Source organism: Silene latifolia, chromosome 1 (genome assembly GCF_048544455.1).
Source record: "Silene latifolia isolate original U9 population chromosome 1, ASM4854445v1, whole genome shotgun sequence".
NCBI classification, from domain to species: domain Eukaryota; kingdom Viridiplantae; phylum Streptophyta; class Magnoliopsida; order Caryophyllales; family Caryophyllaceae; genus Silene; species Silene latifolia.
The window spans coordinates 196853199-196868248 of NC_133526.1; the positions used below are offsets into that span (position 1 = coordinate 196853199).

The following is a 15050-nucleotide window of genomic DNA, read 5'->3' on the forward strand; positions in this document are numbered from 1 at the left end:
CACTTCATTGGGTTAAGCTTCATCTTGTATTTCCGCAGTGAACAAAATGTCTCGTGTAAATTGGCTAGGTGCTCGCTGTCAGACTTGCTTTTTACAATAGCATCGTCGACGTAAGCCTCAATGTTTCGCCCTTTTTGATTTTGGAACACCTTGTCCACCAGTCTTGTGTAAGTTGCGCCGATGTTCTTCAAACCGAACGGCATCATTTTATACATGTATGTGCCGTTACCGGTGATGAATGCGCATTTAGGCATGTCTTCTTCGGCCATGAATACCTGATGATACCCTGAGAAGGCGTCCAGCAAGCTCAGCATAGTGTAGCCTGCCGTGGCGTCGATTAAGCTATCTATTCGAGGCAAGGGATAGCAATCTTTGGGGCACGCTTTATTAAGATTGGTAAAATATACACACATCCTCTATGCCCCCGATGATTTCTTCACCATTACAACATTAGCTAACCACTCGTGATAAGTACAAGGCATGATAAAGCCCGCCGCTAGTAATTTATCTACCTCGGCTTTGATGGCTTCATCCTTCTCGGCTGAGGAGTTCCTCATCTTACGCTTGACAGGCGAGCGGTGGAGAGTACGTTCACTTGTGAACAATTACCTCCGGCTCACGCCGGCATCTCGGCTGCCGAGTAAGCGAAGACGTCTTTATTATTCCTCGGCAGGTCTAGGAGAGCGGCCCGAATTTTGGCTCCGGTTGACACCGACGATTACGGTGCGCCCGGTCAATTTCCACTTCTTCGGTCTCCGCTCCTTCGACCATGCCGACAGTGGCATCCATCAGGTCGCCCTCCTGTTGTAAGGATGGGCTTTTCCCCTTCTCTAACTTCTTCGCCACTTTGAGGGATTGCATGTTGCACCCTCTGGCAGATATCTGGACGTTGACCACTTCGTCTTTTTCGTCCTTTGAGACGAGCTTATGCACTTCCCCCCGGTCCGAGACATACATCAGTGTCAGGGCCCGGATGGACATTACTGCATCGGCCTCGCTCAGAGTGACTCGGCCTATGAGAACGTTGTAAGCGGACGAGCCGTCAATGACTACGAACTCAGACAGGATGTTCTTAGCCGCATTCCCTTCGCCGAACATCACCGGCAGCCTGATTGACCCCAGGGGTACCAGGCCGACCCCGGAAAAACTGTACAACGGGTTGGTGCAGGGGCTCAAGTCCTCAACCTTCAGACCGAGGTTGAGGAAGCACTCCCTGAACATGATGTTCGTGTAGGCGCCTGTGTCAACCAGGCACCTCTTGACCAGGTGGTTGGATATGTCTAAGTGGACTACTAGTGGGTCGCTGTGCGGGGCAATGACTCCCTCGTAGTCCTTCTTCCCAATAGTTATATCGGGGATGTTGGAAGCGGTGACCGCTGTTTTGGGCACAAAGTTGATGGCCTGATATAGCTCGTTCAGGTGCCGTTTGTGCCCATGAGCGGACCCACCGTTCTCGTTGCCCCCGATGACAACATGGATCACTCCTATCCGTTCAAAGACGGATTTTTTATTTGAGCCGCCGATGTCCTTCTTTTGGCCCCCGGCAACATATTTGCTGAGGCTCCCCTTCCGGATCAGCTCTTCAATGACATTCTTCAGATGCCTGCAGTTGTCAGTTAAGTGACCGGTGTGGCCGTGGTACTCACAGTACTGGCTCGTGTCACCGTCCCCCCTCGCCTTGGGAGGCCTTTCCCACTTCTGACCCTCGTTCTTGCTCAGGGAGAAGACCTCGGCGGCAGATACGACCAGGGGGATGTGACCATTGTACTTCTTTTGTTAGTACGTTCCCGAACTCCCCCCGGCGCCCGCCGAGTTCTGTTTCCTGGCGGACCTGTCAGACCGTGACTTATTATTGTCACGGCGTCCTTCGTCCGGGTTGTCCTCCCGGCGGCTCTTTCTCTCTGAGTGCCCGGCCTCGCTGGGGCCCACCCATGTTTTGTGATAGTCCTCCACCTTTATGGCTTGGTTGGCCATCTTCCTGGCGGAGTCTAAGTTCAGGCCTCCGCACTTGATGAGCTCGTTCTTTAAGTCCCCTCTTGGGAGGCCTTTCATCAGTGCGAAGGCCGCCAGCTCGCTGTTCAGCTCACCAATCTGCTGAACCTTGGCGTCAAACCTCTTCACATAACTTCGGAGAGACTCGCCTCCCTCCTGTCTCATAGTTAGGAGATCCGATGTCTCGACGGCCCTCCTCTTATTGCAAGAGTACTGGGCCAAGAAAGTGTCCCTTAGGTCGGCGTAGCAGTATACCGACCCATCGGGTAGCCCCTTGTACCAACTTTGTGCCATCCCCTGCAGAGTCGTTGGGAAGACTCGGCACCAAACCTCATCAGGTTGCTCCCACACCGACATGTGAGACTCGAAATCCTCGGCATGGTCGGTTGGGTCGCCTTCTCCTTTGTATGATATGGGTGGCAACTTTAGCTTAGTCGACACCGGGACCTCTAGGACGTAGGCATCGAGGGGCTGTCTGACCACGTGTCGAATGACACGTGGCGATCGGCTCCTCACATTCTTAGTCCGGCTCCTCTCCCCGCGGCGAGAAGGGCTTCTTCTCCGACTCTGGTGAGTCGGACTTCTTCTCCGACTCTGGTGAGTCGGACTTCTTCTCCGACTCGGTGAGTCGGACTTCTTTCACTTCTCAGGGGGGCAGCCTCGTCGGTCTTTGCGGCGACATTGTCCTCCCGCGGGTGCGGGATGGACTCAGTCTACCACCCGCACTGGGCTCCCCGGCGTCTTGACATGGTCAGCTTCTTCCAATGCTTCGTTCAAGTTTCTCGGAGTCACTTTTGGGACCCTGATCTCCTGTGGGGGTGCCGCCGCTCTTGTCGTTGTGACAGTGTGAGCCGGCGTGCTGCCCATTAGTTCCAGGAGTAGCTTCAGTTTAGCTGCATCAACCACATGTCCCATGATGGTGACTTGGTCGGCGGGCAGCGGTGTATTTTGTTCTATTGGCATCCCATACGTCGTATCAGTGATACGGCCGGTGGGGGACTGCCCGATTTCAGAGTTGTGGAATGTGTCATCTTGGCAGAATTCAGTTTCCACAAGCACCGTTTCTGGCTGTTTCGACATCCTCTTAGCTCGTTGGGTGGGTTTTGTTTTGTGTTTTTTTTTTGTAAGGGATTTGACTAGCTTCTAGTATCTTTTCCCACAGACGGCGCCAATTGTTCCGGGTGTAATTCCGAAGCAGTTATTTGTTACCACTCGTGGCTTGTAGAACGACGTCTTTGGTTGAATCCTCCTTTCGGTCTCCTGAAACAATGAACAAACTGAGGGCTCGGCTTTGGCCGAGCGTACTCACTCCGACGCTCAAGTCAGTGAACTTAAAGAGATAAGTTGTTGTTACTTGGCGAAGTATATTTTGTAGAGAGATAAGGAAGATATTACCAGATGAATAGTGATTCTTAGGTTAGATTGTGGATCCTTTCCTCAATGAGGGTTGAGGAGTATTTATAGACTTTCACCTTTTGTCACGTAGTGGCCAAGTGGCCAAGTGGCTAGCAGGTGGAAAGACTGATCTACCCTCGGCCGACGGACCCATGGCAGGCCGGCGGGCCCTGTTGACTCCATGCCGAGGGGTCTTGGATATGAGTACGCGGATATGTGCCCCGGCTGGCTAGTTGTCCTAGCCGAGGCACAAGAGACAGGCCGACAGGATGCGTCGGTTAGGCTGTCTAAGTCGTTGACTTGTTGTGGATATCTTTGACCTTGCTCAATATGTTGACTCGGTCAGCGGGTGCAGAATATGCCCCATCAAAAGTTAACCTAGTAATTCATAATTACTTGTACCGTAATGGGTTCCCGAGTCATAAATTACAACATTCTGTATTTATACTAATCAATTCATTCCGTTTCAATTGTTTCCGTAAACAATAATTTCATCTAAGTAATTAAACAATTCGATTACTTAGACCGTATCTTATTTAATCAAATTACAATGAGACACGTAAATATTACTTCCAAAATCGTCCGTCAATTTTAAGTAATTTAATTAACCCGTATCGTCATACGATCAATTAAATAATCAATTAAGAGTGTTACCTTTAGGTATGACCTAAGGGGATCAACTGATCACAACCGTCGCACGACAGTAATGTCAAACTCTAGTCAGCCAATCATTACCGATATGTTTGGACCAGTTGACTGTAAAATATTACTTCCCACATGTATTCTTAAAATGAGACTTAAACATGTGATCATTATGATCGACAGTTGTGATCGCATTATTGTCGGAGGACACATATTCCAACAATAAATGGACTCACCATCTTACATGATATCGAACCTAAACCACCACAAATTGAGCTCTCTAAATGTGATTGTGTTCTAGCACTTATCTACCTCTTTTTTTTTTTTTTTTTTTTTACATATGTGACTAAGTCTGGAGATTTCAATCCTCCGTGTGTCTTGTAGATAGTTTAGGGAAACTCAATAGCTTCGACGCTCATTTTCTTAGAAATGCTCCTACCGAATTGGTCAAACATCTAAATCACATCCCTTTTCTGAATGGGGATACAGTTCGATACTGACAGTTCGCTATTGCAGCCTACGAGAAATTTGAACTTGCAAATCTGATGAGATTTATGAGTAAAATTTTATTTCGCTATTATAAACAATTCTCAATCTCTTATACAATGATATTTTATCTCTAAATTAAGTTAATTTTTCTTTTTGGTAGTTAAAAAGGGAAAGAACAAAAAATGGTTTGGTACGACGGATGCTGGTTGGTCAATATTGTCTTTCAAAATATTTGTGCAAATCTTCTACCTCTACTTCAATCCGAAACTCCGGTGCTAAACTTTGTTTCAAAGTCGTCCAATTATCAAGCGGGTATTATGTCCGTGGAATTCTACTCTCACTCACCCAGAACATGGAACCTGCTCAACGACCTAGGGTGCTAGTTAGACCTGGCAAACAGATCGGGTCGTGTCGGGTTCGTGTCCGTGTCATATGTAAACGGGTCACAGACCCTCCAACCCAAACCCGACCCAATTAAATTTTGTATCGTGTTCGTGTCAACCCACTTACATAAATGGGTCATTAAGCCTCAACCCTAACCCATTAATTTCGTGTCGGGTTCGGGTCGTGTTTTCGTGTCTTGTCCATATTTGAAAAGTTTAAGTATATTTATGTGATGAAAGATCAAGAAAAATTAGGATTAATTTAGTAAGCAGATCTTTCGTGTCGGGTTCGTGTTTAGAGAGCTCAACCCAAACCCAACCCAATTAAATATCGTGTCGTGTTCATGTCGACCCACTTACATAAATGGGTCATTAAGCCTCAACCCAAACCCGTTAATTTCGTGTCGGGTTCGTGTCGTATTTTCGTGTCGTGTCATTGTTTGCCAGCTCTAGAGTGCACTACTAAACTATCAAGACTCAACTGGAAAGGGAAAAGAATATGGCGAGTTGATGTCATTCTCCGCAAACCTAATGTTTTGGGACAAGAGGTGAAGACGTATGACATGCAATTTTTGTTGTTGCTACAATCCTCTTGGTAAGCATTGGGAGTATTATGGTTAATAAGCCTTATTTCTTCTTAGTCTAAATATTCTCTTAATTATCTTTTATGTTTGCCTTGAAATCCATTGTTTGGCATGATACTGGTCATATGGCATGGTCTATACAATGTGCATCATCCAATTGTCAGGTAGGGATGGTGAAGAGGCACATAAGAGGGTTCGCTTTAACTTAGACGGGGGCGTCTTAATACCTGAGGCGGAGGTTGACGGTGGTCAACCCCGCTGGGCCCAATGAATGCTTTAAGTATTAACTGCCGGGGCTTGGGCAACCCCGGTGCAGTGTGTGCGCTCCGTGCTTTGGTACGGAAAGAGGCCCCGGCCATACTTTTTTTATGTGAAACAAAATTGTGTGGTCGTGATATGAGGAAGGTGAAGGAGAAGCTTGATGGTTATTTCGGTATTGAAGTTGATAGTGTGGGGAGGTCAGGTGGTTTAGCGATGCTTTGGCGTAAGGATGTCGACTGTTCTTTCATGTCGGCCTCAAATCACCATATGGACTTCTCTATTAAATCTAATGAAGGGGAGTGGAGAATTACGGGGTTCTATGGTTGGCCGGCTGTTTCAGACCGTCATCTTTCCTGGGAACTGCTTCGGCTTCTTAGTAGACAGTCACAGCTGCCGTGGGTTTGTTTAGGTGACTTTAACGAGATCCTTTATTCGACGGAGATGATAGGTGGCAGTAGGGCACAGCGACAGATGAACAATTTCCGGGATGCTATTGATGATTGTGGTCTTAGGGATGTACCTTGGGAGGGATACAATTTCTCGTTTGATAATGGGCAAGCCGGGGACGCGAATAGACAGTGCATGCTTGATAGGGCTCTTTGCACGACTGCTTGGACTGATTTATTCCCTTTCGCTAGGCTGTTTTATTTGGCTAGGGAATGGTCAGACCACGCACCCATTAAATTGGTTCTTAATAGAAGGGAGTTGGAAGAGCCGAGACCTCGAAAATTCAGTTTCGAACAGATTTGGGTTGGAGCGGAGGGGTGCAGTGATGCGGTGGAAAGAGGGGTAGAGAAAGGAGGTGGGAATTTGGTACGAGTGTTACAGGAGTGTGCGAGGGAGCTGCGGGTTTGGAGGGGTTTGAACATTAATTGTATTGGGAAGAATATAGGGAGGAAGCTTAAGCAAGTGGAAAAATTAAACACGGGGATGAGGACGGCTGAGAATGTGCAGCGTAGGAAGAGGCTTTTGGCCGAGATAGCTGAGTTGAGATGCAAAGAAGAGCAATTTTGGAGGCAACGGTCCCGGGCTTTGTGGCTGAAAGATGGCGACAAAAATACAAAGTTCTTTCATACGCGTGCCTCGGAAAGGAAACGAAAGAATCATATAGCTAAGCTCGTTGATGATGATGGGCGGGTTCGGGAAGGGGATGACCAAGTAGCTCATGTAGCTAACTCATACTTCCAGGAGCTTTTTTCTTCCTCAAATAGGCGTGAGTATACGGAAGAGGAGGTGATCGATGCATTAAACCAAATGCATCCGTTAAAGGCTCCGGGTCCGGATGGGATGAATGGGCTTTTCTACCAAACATATTGGAGCTCGGTTGGAACGGATGTGATAAGTACTGTTCTGGCTATTTTACGCGGTCAAAAATCAGCTCGGGAATTGAACAAGACTAATATTGTTCTTATTCCAAAGAAGAAAGCTCCCGATAAAATTCGTGACTTCCGCCCTATAAGCCTCTGCAACGTTGCGTACAAATTGGTATCCAAAGTCCTAGCAAACCGGTTGAAGTCCTTTCTTGGTGAAATAGTTTCGGAAAATCAAAGTGCTTTTACCCCCGGGCGAGCGATTTCGGATAATGTCATGATTGCTTTTGAAGTGTTTCATTATATGAAATATCTTAATAATATTGAAGGATACATGGCTATCAAATTGGACATGGCCAAGGCGTATGACCGTGTAGAGTGGGTTTTCTTGGAGCGTGTGTTGAGCATCATGGGTTTCTGTCGAAGCTGGATTGATCGTATCATGGACTGTGTGTCGACGGTCTCGTTTTCGGTTCTCATAAACGGCTGTCCATCGCCCGAGTTCCGACCTAAGAGAGGGCTAAGACAAGGTGACCCTCTATCACCATACTTGTTTATTTTGTGTGCCGAAGTCTTATCTAGTCTGCTGAGACGGGCTGTGGAGTCCAATTCTTTACACGGTGTCCGAATTTGTCCGAGTGCTCCACCGATTTCGCATTTGTTTTTCGCCGACGATAGTATTTTCTTCGCTAAGGCAACGGTGGAGGAGGTTGAGGTAATTCAGTCCATTCTACATAGCTATGAAAGTGCTTCCGGTCAGCTTGTCAGTTTGGATAAAACTACCATGTCTTTCAGTAAGGGAGTTCCTCGACAAAAGCGGAGCAATTTGGCAACAAGATTGGGCATTGCGATGGTGGAGGAACAAGAGAGGTATCTAGGCCTACCCACGGTTATTGGGCGCTCCAAAAAAGTGCTAACGAATATCCTGCGAGATAAACTGAGCAAGCGTTTGTCCGGTTGGAGAGGGAAAACATTGTCTAGGGCGGGTAAGGAGGTTCTTATAAAGGCAGTAGCCAATTCGCTCCCTACCTATGTTATGAGTATTTTCAAAATTCCCGTCAACTTTTGTGATGAACTGCGGTCGATGATATCTCGGTTTTGGTGGGGCCATGAGGAAGGTAAGAGGGGGATCACGTGGGTGGCTTGGAGAAAGCTGACCCAATCGAAGAGCGTGGGAGGAATGGGTTTCAGGGATTTCCATCTATTCAATTTGGCCCTTATAGGTAAGCAGGTTTGGAGACTCTTAACCGAGCCAAATGGTTTATGGGCGAGAGTTATGCGTGCCAAATACTTCCCTGGGAGCGACGTGCTTAAAGCCGAGTTGGGTTCTCATCCAAGCTACATTTGGAGAGGAATCCTTGAAGCTAGAGACTCACTTATGGAGGGTTGGCGGGTGCGGATAGGAGATGGGATGACGACTAGAGCCTGGAAGGATGCGTGGATCCCTGATTCTCATACGGGTCGTATTTTATCCCCAAGGGTTGTGGGTCACGAAGACATGGTTGTGGCTGAGCTGTTAGATGCGAATGGAGTGTGGCGGGATGATTTAATTAATTTAATGTTCCTGAGCTTTGAACGGGATCGCATATACAATATTCGGATTGGTTCTCAGCGTCCTAGTGATTCGTGGTTTTGGGTCGCGGAAAAAGATGGGATTTATTCGGTGAAATCGGCTTACAGACGGCTGGCAGGGGATAGGATGGAGCTCGAAGTGGGAGGGGCTTCGAATTGGGGTAGGGAAAAATGGCTCTGGAATCGGCTCTGGAAAATCCCGGTGTGGCCACGAGTGAAGCTCTTCTTTTGGCAGCTGTGCAGCGAAGCGTTAGCAACTAGAGCGAACATCGCGGCTCGAATTCGAGGTGAGTGTCTTTTATGTTCTTTTTGTAATTCACGTCTCGAGTCGAGTCTCCATATTTTTCGTGATTGCAACTTGGCTAGACGGGTCTGGGAAGGTCTTGGAATGGAGGAGGATGATGGCGAGGATGGGGGAGGGGTGAGGGACTGGATTGAAGCACGGTGGAGGGAGGTGGGACCACGAGAGCAAGCTAGGCTGATGGTTGGGTGTTGGGCCCTGTGGGAGCATAGGAATAAAGTTGTCTTTGATGCTCGGGAACCGGATCATAGGAGTGTAGTGAGGAGAGTTGTGGAGGTGATGGATGAGATGGAGGGAGGTACGGTGAGTGGAAGGCAGGGGGATGTGACTCGGGTAGAGGAGGAGGGTGAGCGTGCTCGGTGGTGTGCACCAGATGACGGGTTCGTGAAAATCAACGTAGATGCCGGCGTGAAGGAAGGGGAGGGGGTAAGCTTGGGCGTGGTTTGTCGTGATGGGCAAGGGGTTGTTATATGGGGTGTATCGTCTGTGTTGCCGCAAGTATGGGATCCTACGATGGCGGAAGCTATGGCGGTCCTCGAAGGTGTCACTGAAGCGGTTCAAAGAGGGTATACAAGGGTGGTTGTGGAAAGCGATTGCCTCCCGGTTATTGAAGCTCTAAAGAAGAGATCGAGTGGTCGAAGTTCTTTACATTTAGTTTTTGATGATATCTTATTGCTTTGTAATTCCTTTATTTCGGTTGTTTGGTCGTACACTAGTAGAAACAATAACAATGTGGCGCACGCGTTAGCTCACGTGTCACCTAGAGTAGTTGGTAGAGTAGTGTGGTCAGATGGTTTACCATCGGTCGCAAGTTCGTTTGTCATCGTTGATTCATTATTAATGAAGTAAGCCTTTGGGCTTTCCCTTTCAAAAAAAAAAATTGTCAGGTAAACTATTTGGTATGACTAACATTAATTTTTTTTTTAATAACGATAAACTGACTAACATTAATTGGTGCCATAAAAATGGAATAATTGATTAGATGAGTTAATTAGTAGTTTGTAGGGTGTTAAAAATGCATTTTTGCCTTTGTTAATGATCTAATTAGTTTTAATTTCCGTGCAATGCACATGATTTTTCAAGTCCAAGGAGTTGTTTGGGTGTCTCTTAAAAACATGAGAACTTGAAAATTCCATGAATTGAGATTTTATCCACTTATTTGGTTGCTTTTTTTTTTAACTAAAATGGAGGAAACTTCCTACATGAACTTAATTCTCACATGATATAGAAATTGGCTTACCTAGCCCCCTTGGTTATTCTCAATGCATACATGCTTTATATTTGAGAATTACTATTTTATCCTTATTCAACCATTTTTTTTTTTTTTTATATTTGAGAGTAATTAATGTTGTTAAGGATAAAGTAGTGTATTTATTATCAAAAATCATGGGAATTAAGGTACTCCAACCAAACAACATATATGAACTTAATTCATGGTAAATGTGAATTACTTAATGGCAACCAAACAAGTTTACGTTATTTCTCATTAATTGCATATATGAACTCAATTCATGTGAACTAGATTTTGTGCCCGTGCGTTGCACGGATAATTAAATAGTAGTCTGTTTTTAAGCGAGCTATTACAAAATGTAGGGTTTTGCATATGCAAAATGTAAATTTGTCTTCGTAGAATATATATTTAATCAGTTAAAGAAGAGCCGTCTATTTCTGCTGTTTTAGTTGTGGATCTGATAAGAAGGCTCGCATCTGACAAAATTATTTCACAGGAGAAGAGCTCTGGTACAATAGCAATTAGAATTATTTATTACTTTCATCCTCTTTTTTCCCCATTGGACATTAAAAATAATTATATTTAATATTTAAAATTTAAAATTACAAAAATAATTGAGAAATCAAGTTATACAACTTTATATCATTTAATAATAATAACATAATAATTATATTCAATCTGACATGTATTCGGGTTTAACTTGTATGAACCGACTTGATAGCCGACCCATATGACTTGTAGCAAATCTTGCATCAAATTCGTTTAATCCAATTATTTGATCACCAACTCAAAACAATATGCCTTGAAATTCACTTACACTGATACGGACTCAACCCGAATCGTTGTTTGGCCTGAAATAGCACAATTCTATTAAGGTGGGCAACGAAAATGAGTCTTAATTCCAAGTTCCAACAGAAGCCTAAACTATGGTCAGTCCGATCTAACCGGCTTCACTGAATTGACTTTTCCTCCGTTTGCTACGTGAAGTAGGACGGTCTTTCTATTTAGTTCTTCCTTCAGCAAAGTCATTCGTTTTTTTAATTATTTTTTTTAATCGCCTACACGAAGTCAAACACCTGAATTTCTTCCCGGTTTAATATTTAAACATTAAAATATTTAACGAAAGAGGGAGAGAGCAAAGTTGAATGATCTTATCGTCACATATTTGTTAGAGTCCTACCCAAATTCAAACAACTTAAAGTCCATCTTATTTCATAATCATTCAAATTCAAATACTAAAATATAGTAAATAAATTAGCCATGTAAATTGTAGACTACCTCTTAATTGCATATAAGGAATGAAATTTTAGTATTTTATGTTTATATGGTACGTAGTAGTATTACACTCTTATGGTACGTAGTAGTATTACAATGTGGTCAACATGATGTTATTATGTTATTAGATTTGTCGTCACAACCTCTACATTTTGTCCAAACCAATGACTTATTAGAATTATGTAGGGCTGGCCTTATATTTCTCCGCAAAAGTGATTCATCCATTTTATTTCATAGGTCATTCGTGAGTTTATTTTATCAAGAATTCTATTGATCATCTCATGTATGCAATGATTCATTTTCGTCTCCATCGTGATAGGTCATTCGTGAGTTTTTTTATTATCAAGAATTCTATTGATCATCTCATGCATGCAATGATTCATTTTCATCTCCATTGTGATTGTACAATTGTAAAGGCTCTATATCCATAAATTATATCCCGTAATGACGGTAAAGAACTTGAATCAATATTAGCAGAGGTCACTTATTCAAACACATTGATACATTATATACGGAGTATTTATATATATGTTCCGAGATTTATATAATCAAAGTTTTGTATCAATGAAAAGCCAAGAAATTAAAATTTACATGGTTTCGAAATATTCAAACATATTGCCATACTAGTTGGAAGGCCCGTGCGATGCACGGGCACGTAATAGTATCACTGACTATTACTTAATAGGTGGTACCTTGGAATTTTTTACAAATCTTTATTGTGTTATGAAATTGGTTCCATACGAAATCATTAAGATTGGTTGTATATATTATGTATCTATCTAATTCTATTAATTAGTCTATCTACGTTGAAAAGTGTAGCGTTATAGATTGTATGTTTTTACAATTTAGTTGTGGTGCTATGTACTTTGAATATAATGTCAAAACATTACTGCTTACTATCCTGTATTGAAAAACCAAAATGTATCACGTGACACCTAATTCGGTAGATTCGTGAAGACTTCCTTGTAAACAATATTCCTCGTGTGCCCCGGATACATCTGGTCCCTATCGTCAATGTAGAACCTCAATCCCTCGGGTGATGTTGTCCTCGACGCTGCTACATAAAGTTGGCCATGACTAAATACTGGCTTTGGTAGGTACACCCCAACATAATCAAGCGACTGCCCTTGACTCTTGTTTATCGTCATGGCGTAGCACGGCCTTAATGGATACTGCCGACGTTTAAGAATGAAAGAAATCTTTGTATCCGATGAAGTCATTACTATTCTTGGGATTATCACATTTTGTCCAACTTTGGACCCCGTGATTATTTTACCCTCCACTATGAACTTTCCAAGGCGAGTAATAATAAGACGGGTACCGTTGCACAATCCCCGCGCAGGGCTTATGTTTCTTAGCAATATAACCGGCATCCCGATCTTTAGCTTTAACTCATGACGAGGCAGACCCTGTAAGACCAGACTGTTCAAATATTCAGTTGGGTACGACGTGAAATGGTCCTCGCACTCTGTAGACGAAGAACAAATTTCATCGCAACTTCTATACGTCGCCTCGTCTCCCGGTAAGAGCTCGGTCATGTAACTGTTTATGTAGTCGGCTGTTTCATTTAAAGGCGTAAGGATGGCTCTCTCCCTTAGGTATCCCTCGTCTCCATACCTCTGTTTGAAACCCGGATACATTTCGCTCACTACTGTTTCCAGCTTTAGCTCCCCCAGGCCCCCGATATATTCCTTTGGTATTTCTATCCAGGTTGCCTCGTCCTCGTTCCCCTCTGCCTTGGCTTCAAGTGTTCCCCCACCCATAGCTAATAGCCACTCGTTAAACTGCCTGTGCCTTAGCTGTTTCTGTCTTTCCCCCTGTCTTTCCGAGACTCGCATACTTGTTTTCAGGGTGTAAATTTTGCACTCCTTCCAAATATAAGACCTACTAACTGATGCTTGGACAATGTCTTGTCGAGAACCCTTGTTTATTATCGGTAGAACCTGACGGAAATCTCCTCCAAGTAGCACAACCTTCCCCCCAAAAACCTTGTCCTCTGCCTCCGGGTCATCATATGCCATTATATCCCTCATCGTCCTGTCTAATGCTTCATATGCGAATCTATTGTCCATTGGAGCCTCGTCCCATATTATTAATGAAGTCATTCGTATTAGCTCCGCAAGCTGGCTTCTCCTTGAAATGTTACATGTTGAATTCTCAAATAACTCAATAGGTATCTCGAACCGTCGTCATCGTGATCCTTCCCCGGGTAGAAGTAGAGCTGCGATACCTGCCATAGCAGATTATCATTAACCTGAATCAGTTATCCTCTCTAAGGCCGCATTAATCACGGGATTATTATATGGAGTAATATTAAAGCTGTTGCAACTCTATTTGCGTTTAATCCGTAGATTCTATTATCTCTATTGTTAACAATATTATCGTAGGAGCATTCAAATTTTAAAAACGGCATTAAAAATATGAGCATGAATTGATACCTGATGAAGCCACATTCAACACTATCTTGTTATCAGCGCGTAATTTCGCCGAAAGCGTACTATATAAGAACGTCTTGCCTGTCCCTCCGTGCCCATAGAGGAACATAACCCCACCTTTATTACGGTACACAGCGTCTATAACCTCCTCATAAACATGCAATTGCTCCGTGTTTAATTGCTGCACTTTTCCTGACCATTCTTGGTTTAGTTGTTCGTGGTCATACATTTGTTCCTCCCTTACCAGCTTATTTTCCACGCCCTTTAAGTCATCAAAGCTAGGAAGTGGCATCTCTTTGATGTCCTTCAGCGATTTCCCATACCTCATGAGTATTTTATCTATTTCAATCAATGTGTATGATCTCTTCACATCCTCCTGAAGTACAAGTGTGGGGTGGTTGAAAGCCCTCCTTTTCTTTCTCTCGATATCGTCCGATAGCATACTATAACTACTTTCCCAGAGCGTCTTTACATCTGTCACTTCGCAAAACAGTATTATTGTAACAAATAATTCTCTGAGTTGTGACGGCATCGCCCATCGATTTGCCTCGTTTAATGCCTCATGCCACTCTTTATCATTACTTAGTAAGCCATAAGCGTAGCAAGCTTCCTTATACGACGGGTATACTACTTCGTTGACCGTCCGGAGATCATCAAACGAAGTTGGCCCCTTGACGATATTCAGTAGAAGACGAAGATAATACCTCTCTCCCGCCGTCGGGTGAACATACGCTATCCTGCCTATGCTGTTTCCTTTTGATCTCCTTATCCAACCGTCCTTCCATACATATTTAGTAGGGAATTGTGCATATGTAAGTTCTCTTGCTTCTGGATACATCGCATTTGCTGTTAACCATCCCATTAACTTTGTCTCGTTGCTGGTCGCTCGATTAATAACGGCCTGTAGATTGGAGGTATCGCTTAAGACTACGAACTGTTCGCCGGGTAAATGGACGGGCAGACGTATAACGGATGGATTTCGTTGATGAATATCAAAACCGAAAATCCGCCACGATGCCTCACATGCCGATAAATATCTACAATCCAGGTAGGCGCTGATTTCATCCTCCTGGCCGGTCATTCCGTACCACCACAGTAGCTTTATCCGGGCCTTTCAAAATGTACTTAAACAGATACTTTATCGCTCTTGCCGTGTTGCACCATTCCACATTTATATGGG

General features: G+C 44.1%; 1 protein-coding gene across 1 annotated transcript; it reads right to left on the bottom strand.

Moving 5' to 3' along the window:
• Positions 1-12370: 12370 nt before the first annotated feature.
• Positions 12371-13540, bottom strand: LOC141590550 (uncharacterized). Its single transcript, XM_074411132.1, has one exon. It carries the CDS (start codon positions 13538-13540, stop codon positions 12371-12373), a length of 1170 nt encoding a protein of 389 aa, XP_074267233.1.
• Positions 13541-15050: the final 1510 nt, after the last annotated feature.